The 13,373-nt window shown below is 39.7% G+C and overlaps 1 protein-coding gene across 1 annotated transcript; it reads right to left on the reverse strand.

Annotated features, from left to right (window-relative positions):
* Positions 1-285: 285 nt before the first annotated feature.
* Positions 286-9,807, reverse strand: Aicda (activation induced cytidine deaminase). The gene is made up of 5 exons (XM_027950563.1): positions 9,779-9,807; positions 3,744-3,891; positions 1,136-1,406; positions 729-844; positions 286-355 (listed from the first exon to the last, which is right to left on the reverse strand). Exons 1-5 carry the CDS (start codon positions 9,784-9,786, stop codon positions 302-304), a joined length of 597 nt encoding a protein of 198 aa, XP_027806364.1. The 5' UTR covers positions 9,787-9,807; the 3' UTR covers positions 286-301.
* Positions 9,808-13,373: the final 3,566 nt, after the last annotated feature.

Here is a 13,373-nt window from a genome sequence, read left to right on the forward strand (position 1 = left end):
TCATAGAACATCGACACTTTTAAGATGGTCCCAGGTCCTGCAGTTCTGTTCTCTTCCAGTAGAGGGCAATGCTGCACTCAAAACAGCACCAGTTGCAAAATCACCCTGGTCAGCCTGCGTTCCTTCTCTATGATCAAGACAGATTATTTTTTAAATCATATACAAGTATTTTTTCCCTCTCTACACTCTAAGAAATTAAGAGTTGAAGATGAAAAACAGAGAAGGCTTGAAGGATTATTCTTCTATCTGCTCTCTTCAACAAAGATATTTCATCATACATGACATGCCAGGAGGTTTGCTATCAAAGTCCCAAAGTACGAAAGGCGTCTCGTAAGTCATCCACCTCATAGAGGGGCTGCAAAGAAAGAGAAAAATGAATGTAGTGAATGGCTTCAAAACTGAGCTGGACAGGGAAGTCTTCTAAACTGCATGGCTTATCTTTTTAACATTTTTTTAGTAAATTGGAATTCTGATCAGGAGGGAAACACAGCTGAGGAATCTGAGGAGCGATTAACAGAAAGAAGACAAGTAAAGCTATGAAAGAAGGAGAAGGTAAAGGAAAGACATCTTAGCGGAGGGCTGTGAACTATGAATTAACAGAAGGGAAAACTGAATTATAGGAGAAATAAAGTTTCGTCAGATGAAAAACGAGAGTGACTTTTAAAAATATAAGAAGCTCCAGGAAAAGACTATAGAGAGAAGAAGTGAAAAGCAAGGAAGCCACTTACCAAAAGGATGCGACGAAGCTGTCTGGATAGCCGAACTGAATTTTCATGCAGCCCTTCCCAGGCCTTGAAAGTTCTTTCACGATTTTCTACAAAAGTATTCCAGCAGTAAAAATAATCTTAAAAAAAAAAAAAAAAAAGAATGGTGGGACAGGGGGAAAAGATAGTTCAGGTCTTCAACTAGAAGTAAAGAAAATCCTGGTCCCATTTCCTCATTTACCCAGGACCTTGTCTCCAAGCCATTCACTGCTTTCCTGGAATTCTAATCAATAATTTTGACTCCCATCGTGAACCAGGAACCTTAGGCAATTCTTGCCCCTGAGTTTTCCCCACTGACTCTTCTCATTCTGAATTGCAATTTAAAATTATGTCTGCTGCACAGAGCCTGCGCAAAAGATTCCGCTTCGCACCTTTGAAGGTCATGATGCCGATTTGGACCCCAGCGCGGTGCAGCCTCCGCAGCCCCTCTGGCTCTGCCTTGTAGTCCTCGCAGAAGTAGAGGCGCGCGGTGAAGATTCTCAGACTGAGGTTGGGGTTCCCTCTCAGAAAGTCTGCCACGTGCCGGGCACAGTCGTAACAGGGGCTCCAGGAGGTGAACCAAGTGACTCGGTAGCACCGGCCAGGGTCCAAGTCCCAGTCCGAGATGTAGCGGAGGAAGAGCAATTCCACGTGGCAACCTGACTGGGGAGAGAGCAGAGAACTCAGTTCACTGACCTTTGTTGTGGTTGTGGTAACTTCACAGATATTCTCTCCCACCATGAGCTTTTAGAATGCTGACAGTTACTGTCTTTTGTGTTACACAGAGGTCAAGCAAGAGCTCATTAGTAAGAGGTGAACCAAAACCTTTGTGTGTATGTAACACTGGTCTTACCCAGTGAAGGAAGGCTAAGGATTTTTTTTTCTTTTTTGGGGGGTGTGCGGGGAGAAGGATGAAATGAGTTAAGTAGAGAATGGTAGAAATAGTATCATACTACCAGTACAGAGATTGAATTTGTGCTTTGAAGTTATTTTTGCACATTTTAAGAAGGAAAAATGTCTTGGAAGTTTCTGTTGATGAAACACTGTGGAACTACACGTGGACCCCTAGGTGGAGCTAGGACAATTTGTGAGATTGCTTGGGAGGATGCAAAGAGTGAAAATAGATTATGGTGAATCAGACAGGTGGGTGTTGTAGAAGTAATAGGCACTAGTATGGGCCAAGAGCAATTAAATAATGTGTTCTCTCATTGTATAGTCTCAGTGATTGTAATAATAACTGCAATAGTGAGGTATAACAGGCCAAACTCTTATTGCAGAAGTCATTAATCCCAGAATATGAAGACAGGTTTCATTTTCTAGCTTCACTTTTGAGAGTTAAACAAATTACTCAACTCTTGGTTCTTACATTTCCTCATCAGAAAAATGAGCTGGTATTGTGAGCATTAAATGTGAAAGTGCTGATAAAATGAAGGTTTCTATAAATAGAATGTGTCACATTACAAAATAAGAAAATGACTTGAATATAAAATCATGATGGTAATAAAGATTGGCAAACAAATAAAAGCAATGAAAATAGCATGACATTCCACACCATAGATTCTTCCCTGGGATTCTACCAAGACTAGATGTCACAGAATGTTAGGAGAGGAGATATTCACAGGCAGAAGCTTATGTAAGACCATTTGATTTTGATGAAGAAGTCTTTTTAAACTCCCTGCCCCACTATACAGGAGATTAAACTCAGTATTACTCAACATCCCCAAACCTTTGAAAATTAAAAAAATTTTTTTTTGAGATAGGGTCCCTCTAAGATGTGGAGGCTATCCTCAAACTTTCCATCCCCTGCTTCATTCAGCCACCCAAGTTACTAGTTGGTGAAGAAATCTTCTGGAAATGTAATCCTGTCAGGCAGCTGAAAGTTTGATTTAATTAACCCATCAATGGAGGCTTCTCTGAGTTTTCTGAGGCTCACCATAGTAAATGTATTTTCTGGTCTACAATCTACATGAATAGGAGGAAATAGAAATCATTGGGAAAAGAGAATTGAGCTGCTATAATTTCACCTATATTTTTCATCTTTATAAATTTTCAAAAATTTTAAAGACACAATTTTTTTTTTTTTCATTTAAAATTTTGCTTGAGCTGGGTGTGGTGGCATATGCCTGTTTTAGTCTCAGGTACTTGGGAATCTGAGGCAGGAGAATCACTTAAGTCTACAAGTTCAAGAACAGCCTGGGCAACATGAAGAGACTCCATCTCAGGAAAAGAAAAAAAAAGTTGGAATTTAGTTTGAGGGACTGGGCACATGACTGGGGTACAGCACTTGACTAGAATGCTAAAAGGCCTGAGTTTGACCCTCAGTACCACAATAAATAAATAAAATGAGCCAGTAATATTTCCTCATATCAAAATCCTCTTACCTTAATCTCAGGGCAATTCAGAGGCTGGGGATATAGCTCAGTTGGTAGAGTGCTTGCCTCACATGCACAAGGCCGTGGGTTCAATCCCCAGCACTGCGCACATGGAAAAAAAAAAAAAAAGGCTGAAAAAGGGGAGGAAAGTTTGGGATCAAGTATGGCATTAGGGTACCAGGCATGATTGAAAAGGACATTAAATGACCTTTCAGGCCATGTCTAATATGGGTGCATGGGGAGGGGGGAAAGAAGATTTGAAGAAGTTAGTGAAGAAACGCAAAAAACAAACAAACAAACAAACAAAAAACGGGTGGGCTAGGTTCAGTGGCCCATGCCTGTAATTCCAGAGACTCTGGAGGTTAGGCAGGAGGATGGCAACTTCAAGGCAAGCCTCAGCAACTTAGATAAGCCTTAAGCAACTTAGGGAGACCCTGTCTTAAAATAAAAAATAAAAAGGGATGTGGCTCAGTGGTAAAGTACCTCTGGGTTCAATCCCCAGTACTGCAACCCTGCAGTCCCCCCGCCCTCCAAACAAACAAACAAACAAACCTGGACCCTCAGCAGATAACTAAAAGCATCTATTGTTTAGCTTTCAACTGCTGGGAAAGAAAACTTTAATTGATACCTTGTTGCGAAGGTGGCCAAAGTCCAGGGAAAAGGAGGTGGCACTATCCCGACGCTTCACCACATAACACAGGTAGGTCTCATGCCGACCCTTAGCCCAGCGAACATTTTTGAAATGGTAAAGAAACTTCTTCCGATTCATCAGAAGGCTGTGGGTGAGAGGAAGGAGAAGGAAATCAGGAACACAGTTCACTCTCTGGTCACTTTGGGTTTTCCTTCATATGATGATGATGATGATGATGATAAGTGCTGGGGGTGGAACAAACCCAGTACCTCTTGCTTGCTAGGCTCTACAACTGAGCTACATCCCCAGTCCTGTTATTATTACTTTAAAAATTTATAATTACTTGGAAACATCTCTCCCTTCATTTGCTGGATGCCTGAGACCTACTGAGCTTGGAATCCTGCTTAAACATCTTTTCGTGCTTAAAATTAAGAGCAACTGAGAGAAACTTGGCAAGAACCCTAAACTCATTTGAGTTCAATAGACAGTCTCCTCCCCTGGCTGTCTACTAGATGTTGATGACTTAATATTACAAACTTGTTCTTCAGTCTCATAATTATTTTTTTAGGTTTCCCTCCAGTTTCTACTTAAATCTCCAATATGTACCTTAAACTCAACATGGCCAACAGGATCCCTAAAATGTCCACTGTCCTGAACTGTTACTCCCCCTGACTTTACCATGTCAGGTAACCAGACTGGAAACTTGGAATCATCCCTGATTATTTCTTCTTCCTTATTCCTCATGTAATTAATTATTTAAATTTGTTGATTCTGTTGGGTCTCAGAAAAGATACTTTGCCCTGCTGAGAACTTTGAATTACAGGAGCTTGAGAAATCTCAGATGCAGCCTCCGAAGCCAAGTGTCTGACCTTCTGCCTTCCTGTCTCCTGTCTAGCGAATGTTAGAAACCAGAATTCCTCTCCCTCAAGAAGGATCGTAGAAGCTAAATCCCCCTCTCCCCCAAAGCATGCCATAAAATCTGGAAAGGCCTCTCTCTCCCTTCTCTATTAAAGACTCTCCTTGCACAGGTGTCCTACCCTATACCCAGGAGAAGGAATGCTGCATGGACAGGCCACGTAGAATCTGAAGAGACCTCGCTGAGTTTCCTCCCTTACTGAATTACCATTAAATCAGATCCCTTTGTCTAGTCACATTTCCATGTGCTTCCTGTTCTTCATTTGAATCTAAACATAAAAACAGTTTTCCATGGGTTTGGGGGTCTTTAATTAAATAAACTTGTTATGCTTTTCTTTCTTTCCTCCTCCTCTTCTTTTTTTTCTGTTCCTCCCTTCCTCCTTTCTTCCTTCCTTTTTTTTTTTTAATACCTTTTTAGTTGCAGATGGACACAATACCTTCATTCATTTGTTTTTATTTTTATGTGGTGCTGGGGAATGAACCCAGTGCCTCACACATGCTAGGCAAGTGCTCCACCACTGAGCGACAATCCCAGCCCTCCTTCTTTTCTTCCTGCCTTGCTGGGGATGGAACCACTGGTCTCATAACACAGTAGCCAAGAGCTTTGCCTCTGAGCTATATCTCAGTTCTTCTGCTGCTTTTATAACTTGGCAATATAATCTTCATATTTAGCTAGGTGCTCTCTCTCTCTCTCTCTCTCTCTCTCTCACACACACACACACACACACACACACACACGGACTGACTGTCCCTCCTCTTTGTTTCCTAGCTCTAAACGCAGTATCTTGCATAGTAAATTGAATTTGTTGAGACACTCTTTGGTAACTCAAGTTTCTTTAAGGAAATTTAGAATCCTTTTTAAAGCTGGGAACATAGTAGCACAAGCTATGTGGCAAGGTTGCTACTAAAACAAGAGTGCTATCTCTGGTTTTTGTGGGTCCTTTTTTCCAGAAATATATTTTTCCAACTTGTGGAGATAGTGCTGCTACCTAATGGTACTGGGTAGAAGAGCAAAGAACTTGTAAAGGCCTGGTGAGGAATTTGAATACAGTTTGCTGGCACGAGAATTGAAACTTTTTTGCACTTTTTTTTTTTTTTTACATTGAGGCATAATTTACATACAGTAAATTTTGCCCACAATTCTGTGAATATTGGCAGATGTAAACACCCCACACTGCTACCACAGTCAGGTTACAGATCATTTCCCAGGTAACTCGCACAAAGTTTCTTTACCCCCCTTTGCGATCAGTTCTCCTCTCCACTAGGCAACCACTGACTTGCTTTCTGTAACTATACATTTTCTATCATTTCATGTAAACCATACATCATCTCTTTTGGTCTTATTTCATTTAGCATAATGACTTTGAGACTCATCCATGTTTCATAGTTTGTTCCTTTTTTCTGCAGAGTGGTATTCTATTGCATGAGTATAGCGTGTTTTGTTTTCTCATTCACCTGTTGATGGATATTTGGATTGTGCACACTTTGGTGCAACTGTAAGTAAAGGTACTATGAACATTCATGTGCTGGTCTTTGTATGGACATAAAATGAGAATTGATAATTTAATAATGTATTATAGGTGATAGACCTGGCCTTAAAAATTAACTGCCCCAATGTCAACTTTATCAGATAGAAAATCTAGGACAACAGCCGATTATAGCTGTTTCAATTTTGTTTTATTTTGGTACCAGAGATTGAACCCAGGGGTGCTTAACAGAACCACATCCACAGCCTTTTTATTTTTTGTTTTGAAACAGGGTCTTGTTTAGTTGCTTAGGGCCTCACTAAATTGTTGAGCCTGGCCTCGAACTTGTGATTCTCTTGCCTCAGCCTCCTAAATGTCTAGGATTACAGGCATGCTCTACCTTGCTCAGCTAGCTCTTTCAATTTAAATGTCTCCATTTACACACATAAAAGTTATTAAAAAAAACATTTTAAACCTTTAGGAAGAGAACTAGATTTATCAACAGTATAAATATTGTATGTATCAAACAATATAAAAAGTAGTCAACTGTATTCATTTATTTAGTACTGGGGATTGAACCCAAGGGTGCTTACCCACTGAACCACATCTCCAGCCCTTTTTAATATTTTATTTAGAGACAGAGTCTTGCTAAATTGCTAAGAGCTTCACTAATCTGTTGAGGCTGGCTTCGAACTTGCAATCCTTCTGCCTCAGAAGGCCTGAGTTGCTGGGATTAGAGGCATGTGCCACCTTGCCCAGCTGTTTTTTTTTTTTTTTTGTACCAGGGATTGAATTTAGGGGCACTCAACCACTGAGCCACATCTCCATCCCTATTTTGTATTTTATTTAGAGACAGGGTCTCATTGAGTTGCTTAGCACCTCACTGTTGCTGAGGTTGGCTTTGAACTCACGATACTCCTGTCTCAGCCTCCCGTGTTGCTGGGATTACAGGCTGTGTTTTGTTTTTAAGTAAATTATGCAATTAGGTACCAGTGGTAAAGCTCAATGGTAGAGTTTTTTGTTTTGTTATGTTTTGTTTTTTTGCTTTTTGGTACCAGAGATAGAACCCAGGACACTTAACCATTGAGCCACATCCCCATTGAGACAAAGTCTTACTAAGTTGCTTAGGGCCTCCCTAAACTGCTGAGGCTAGCTTAAAACTTGTGATCCTCTTGCCTCAGCCTCTTGAGCCCCTGAGTTTGCAGAAATGTGTCACCATACCTGACAAATAGTAGAGATTGTGGCACTGAGTTCAATGCCCAGCACCAAACAAAAATTAAAAATGCATAATTGATAAGAATCTAAAATGGATACAAAGCCTCAGCAACAATCAGCTTTATTTTAAAATAGTAATAATGTATTATGGTAGTCACTATAGCATCACCACTATTTCTATGACTACTTAATTAATTAGCATATAATAACCATCAGCATGTGTAATCTCAACACATAATAAGCACTTAATATATATAGAAGAGAAAGAAAAAAAGTTTTGGAGCCCAAATAGATGTTGTTATTGTTGTTGTCTGTGATACTGAGGACTGAATCCAAGGGTGCTCTACCCTAAGCTTTGCTTATTTTTAATTTTTGGATAGGGTCTCCCTATATTGCTTGGACTCTCCGTGAACTTGAGATCCTCCTGCATAAGACTTCTGAGTCACTGGAATTATAGTAACACAACACTGCACCCTGCTGAGTCAACAGATTGAACATCATCTCGTACCAATATCCCTTTTATATTCAACCTTTGGGGCTGTATAGATAAGAAAAGTGAGGAACCTTTTACCTTTTTTCCCTTCTTCCATGCTGGGGATCTAAGCTGAGAGGACATCCATCATACCTTTGAGGCAAGCACTTGACCACTGTACACCACCATCCCTGGAAATCTTTTTTCATGCACCACAGGTGGTATGTGTATGCATATGCCTGTGAGCTCATGAATATGTGTGTGTGTGTGTGTGTGTGTGTGTGTGTGTGTGTGTTAGGGCAGGTTCGGTTATCATGATGAAGGAGAAATGTCCCAGGAATATAGAAAAGAAGGATATGGAATAGTAAAGGAATTCAGAGTGTTTTTGTGTCCTATCAAATGGCAGTTGGCCTTTACTATTTCAGTCAAAAGTTGTGCACTGGAATGAAATGATTTGCTGGAGCCTGATCTGTTATGAACTTTCTTGATCCATTTCTTCCCTAGCTTGGAACCTTTTTCCAGGACCTGTTCTTCTATGGTGTGTCTCCTAGGTAGGAAGGACTTTGCAGAGGCAATTTTTTTCAGGCCCCCAGGTTGACAGCTGTTTGGACAGCTGTGTTCCCTGAGGCAGAACATGAGCTGCATCCCCAGCAATGCAAACCAGAAAGAAATGGGTTAAAAATAATCCTGACATAGTCATCTTCTGCTATCACCAGTGAACTCTACACATAGGACCTTTGTGAATGATAATTATGTATTGTCCTTTTGTCCTGTTGAATTTTGTCTTTCTCTATCCTTATTTGTCTTTCTCTGAATTTCAATAACTGACTTTTCCTTTGCTTTGCCTTTGCTTATGTTCAAAGATTTCCACTGGACCCTTAACCAGGATTTATACCTCAGATTAGTATTCACACTCTCACTGCAAACTGAGGAGACAGTTGATATTATTTTTTTCTCAAGAAAATGTTCTAAAGAGGATTTAATGTACCATTAAAAATCTTATTTTTGTTTATTTGCTTTTGCAGGACTAGCAAGCACTCTACCACTGAGCTACACCCCCAGCACTACCATTGAAATTCTTAATCATGGAGTATAAATTATTTGTGAAAGAATTATATTGAGATAATATATGTAAATTAGGTATGATTTCCCTATATTCCTAGTAATCATCATGATAAGAATGGAACCACCATATAAAACTATAATGCACTAATAAAAATATGGAAAAAATTAGAATGGAATAAGCTCTATAATAATAACTTACCATAAAATGCATGTTGAGACACTGAAAACTTTACAGAATCCACATTTAAGAAGTAAGTTAGACCATATTTGAAAAAATGTAAAGATTAGTCGAATAGTAAACATGCCACTAACTGGCCAGTACTTGGACCTATAACATAAAATAACTTGCTTAAATTAATTTTTATCTTTATAACAACCTTAATGACTTTCAAGCAATTAATCTTGAATGTTTTATATTTTTTTAAAGTACAAATTTTCTTGCCACAGCTAAATTATTTCAGTAGTCTCCCTAGGACAGTTTTTCTTAAAACAGTTTTAATATTGAATATTTACAGATTTATCATAAAAAATTACCACTACTATTTTTAGTATAGTATTGCTATGACCTTTTTATGATTCGAATCTCTAAAGATTGCTCTGTTAATATTTCTGTCATAAACTAGTTCTGGTTGTGGCAAATCCCAGGACAGATCAGTACATTGTGCATATTTTTTTTGTGTGTGTGTGTGTGTACAACATGAAAAAGAGAGGGATGGAGACAAGTGCAGAACAGAGAAAGTTAGGCTGAGAACATGCAAGTCCTGATCAGAAGATGAGTCAGATTCAGAATAAAAAAGGGCACATTGACCAAACAGATCTTGCAAGTGAGAAAGGGATAGCTACTGACCTCACTATTCAGATTTACTCGAAGAAACCCCAAAAGGAGATTGCCTCTTTACCTGTCCATAGTGGATTCCAGTGTGTCTTTCTTGATTCTGAAAGTCTTAGGCCAAGAAAATCTTGCCTCAAGCAATGATGCTTCACTGCCTCTGTCTGACAAAAAATTGGCCCCTCACATTCAAATTTGAACTTGCCCTTGGAGACTCCTCCCCCCATAGCATCACCACCACCAGGTACCCCAATAGCCTTCTTCCTAATTTGGGTCCCGTGAAGATGGGTGGGGTTGTCATAGGCAGAGTCATAGGGGTTAAATGATTAAAGGCAGCTTTACTGAATGTTTCCTTTAGGGCTGCCTCTAAGAAACCAAGAAGTCCATGCTTCATAGGTAACAAAGATCAGGAGACAGTAATAGTATACACTTCTTAAGTTAGAATCATGGTAATAATATCTCCCTCACCACCTCTTTCTTTTCTTCTTCTTTTTTTTTAAATTGGGATTGAACCCAGAGTGCTCTAACCACTGAGCAACATCTCCAGCCCTTTTATTTTAAGATAGGTTCTTGCTAAGTTACCCAGGCTGGCCCAAGCTTGCAATCTTTTTGCTTCAGCCTCTGATTACAGACATTTGCCACCATGCCTGGCTGTTGTAGTTTGTATGTTTGTGTGTGTGTGTGTGTGTGTGTGTGTATGTGGTGTGTGTGTTGATGGAGATCGAATCCAAGACCTCATGTGTGATAGGCAAAGGCTCTGCCACTGAGCTACTCCCAGCCCAATAAACATTATCTTTAATTTTAAAACTATAATTATAATGATAACATTCATATTCACTTAAATGGCATTAATTAGCTTTTACGTGGCATCTTGTGTTTTGTGAGCTAAAAGCATCACAATTAAATTATACAATGTCCTTGGACCTCAACAGAGACAGGCACAAACAGCCCTGATTTGTGGCTAAGCAAGTGAACTCAGTAATATAGGATTTATAACACAGAAATTTTACCTTCCAAACCACTGATGTTTTTCTTTTTTGATTGCATACAAGAATTGCTGGTATTTATAGCAAAGACTAATTTTTGAATGAGCCATTAAAAAAAAAAAAAGAAAAGGAAAAACTTTTAATTTCGAGTCAGAAGTAGCAACACCCACTGGGCACAGTGATGCATGCCTGCAATCCCAGTGGCCTGGGAAGCTGAGGCAGGAGTATCACAAGTTCAAAGCCAGCCTCAGCAAAAGTGAGGTGCTAAGCAACTCAGTGAGACCCTGTCTCTAAATAAAATACAAAATAGGGATGGGGATGTGGCTCAGTAGTTGAGTGCCCCTGAGTTCAATCCCTAGTACCAAAAAAAAAAAAAAGTAACAACACCCCCAAATATCAAACTGCTTATTTCACCAGATAGAATCAGTGCTTAATTGGCTATATTGAACTTGGGAAACAGGCTGAGCTTTTCAAATAAGAGGCTTAAAGTTCCTGCCCTTTTACAACTTGGTCTATTAAAGATTTTATTTCTCACTCCCGGTGCATATATATTTTATTTATCCATCATGAGGATAATTTAATACCTACTATAAGATAGAAACTGTGAAAGGTGCTGGGAATCCAACAGAGAGCAACTTCTTGCTTCTAGACTTTAAATACCACCTATAAGTTGATGATTCCCAAATTAATAAGAAATAGCTCTAGCTTAGACGTCTGCCTTGGACTTGAACTTCCCTCTCAGCATCTTCTTTTGGACACATACCTAAAACTAGCCCCTCTTCTCTCTCCCAACACAGATTCTGTCCTCCTGCTGTCTTCCCCACCTCAGTTATTGGCAATGTCTTTCTTCCAGTTGCTCAGGCCATGAACTTGGGAGTCACTCTTGATTCTTCTTTCTTTTAAATTCTATGAGCAGTCCGTTAGCAAATCCTGTTAACTTTATTTGGAGAATATCCAGGAACCACCCCCTTCTCCCCTCCTCCGTGTCCAAGTGAGCCAGATGATTACATTTGACTCCCCACTGGCCTTCCTGCCTCCACCTTTCTTCAATCACAGTGTATTCTCCATGCACCAACCAGAGTACTCCTTTGAAACATTTAGATCAAGTCATTTCTCTGTAAAACTTTCCATGGCTTCCCATTCTCTGGCTATAAGTCCACATCTTTACAATGGCTCTTAAGACCCTCTATCACCTGACCTCTCAGACCTCAATCTCTTCCACTCTCTCCCTTGCACATACATAGAGCACACATCCCTGCCCCTGAACTCCTGGCACCTCCACCTGGAGTACTCTCCTCTGTATATTGTTACAGCTTAATTTCTTATTTGTTTTATGTCTGATAGTTGAGACTTCCTCAACACTATATCTAAAAATCAATGGAATTCCCATTCCCTACTTCCTTTCCCCCATTATGTAATTTTTATTCTCAGCACTTATCACTTGAAAGACACTCTTTATTTTATTTCTCAGTATGAATTATTATTTCTGAAAAAAATTCTTCAGGGCACCAGCAAGATGATAGGCAGTAGTTGTCTTAGTTGTCCTTGGACATGCTAAGTGTCACCGAACAGTAGAATGGGGGAAGCAGGGGAAGAGATCTTCCAAATTCCTCTGCAGCATCCACCATGGGAGGTGGTTATTTGAAATAGGATCCCTTCAAATTTCTCTTTAGATGTAACTTGTGCTTTCACCATATTTTCATCCAATTTTCCAGAGAATAACGTATGTATGCAAACATAAACAGAGCAGTCACATAATCCTCCCGAAGGACCAACATTAATTCTCAGAAATGGTGCCATCTTTAAATCCCCCCCAAATGGAAGCAAGCTGGGTGTGGTGGCATGTGCCTGTAATTCAGAGACTGGGGAGGCTGAGGCAGGAGGATCCGAAGTTTAAGGCCAGTCTGGGCAACTTAGCAAGACCCTGTCCCAAAATAAAAATTAAAAGGGGCTGGGGATGTAGTTCAGTGGTAGAGCACCCCTGGGTTCAATCCCCAGCACCACAAAAAACTCAATCAATTGATCAGTGAATAAATAAATTAGTAAAATGGAAGAGAAAAAATTTTCCCAGTGCCCCAATGTGAGGCTCCCTCCTGACACTGTATCTTCTTATTCTCGTGATTATACAAAATTGTATTAATATCCTTTGTTTATGCTCTCTTTTCAAATTATGCCCTTTTTGGATCTGGTGAAAATGAGAAAACTGGCCCATTGCTAATTCACATACTTTTTGTTTGCTTGCTTGCTTTCAGTTGTTTTTGTTTGTTTGGGGTTTTTTGTTGTTTTATTTTGGGGGGGGGTTGTTTTTTGCATTTCTAACCATTTTTAAGTGTACAACTCAGTGGCATTAATTACATTCCCAATGTTTTACCCATCATCATTATGTTCCCAAAACACCACTGGGAACTGAACCCAGGGGCACTTTATCACTAAGCTACATCTCTAGTCTTTTTATTTTTTATTTTGAGACAGAGTCTCACTAAGTTGCTGAGGCTAGCCTTAAACTTGCAGTTCTCCTGCTTCAGTCTCCCAAATATCTGAGCTTACAAGTGTGTACCACCATGCCCAGCTTTGTTTCCAAAATTTGATCACACCAAAAAAAGAAATACCATAGGAATAATGTAGAAACTCACGATTCCCTCTTCTTCCCAGCCTCTAGTAGCCTCTAATCTACTTTTT

The sequence above is a fragment of the Marmota flaviventris genome, chromosome 3 (genome assembly GCF_047511675.1).
Source record: "Marmota flaviventris isolate mMarFla1 chromosome 3, mMarFla1.hap1, whole genome shotgun sequence".
Lineage (NCBI taxonomy): Eukaryota > Metazoa > Chordata > Mammalia > Rodentia > Sciuridae > Marmota > Marmota flaviventris.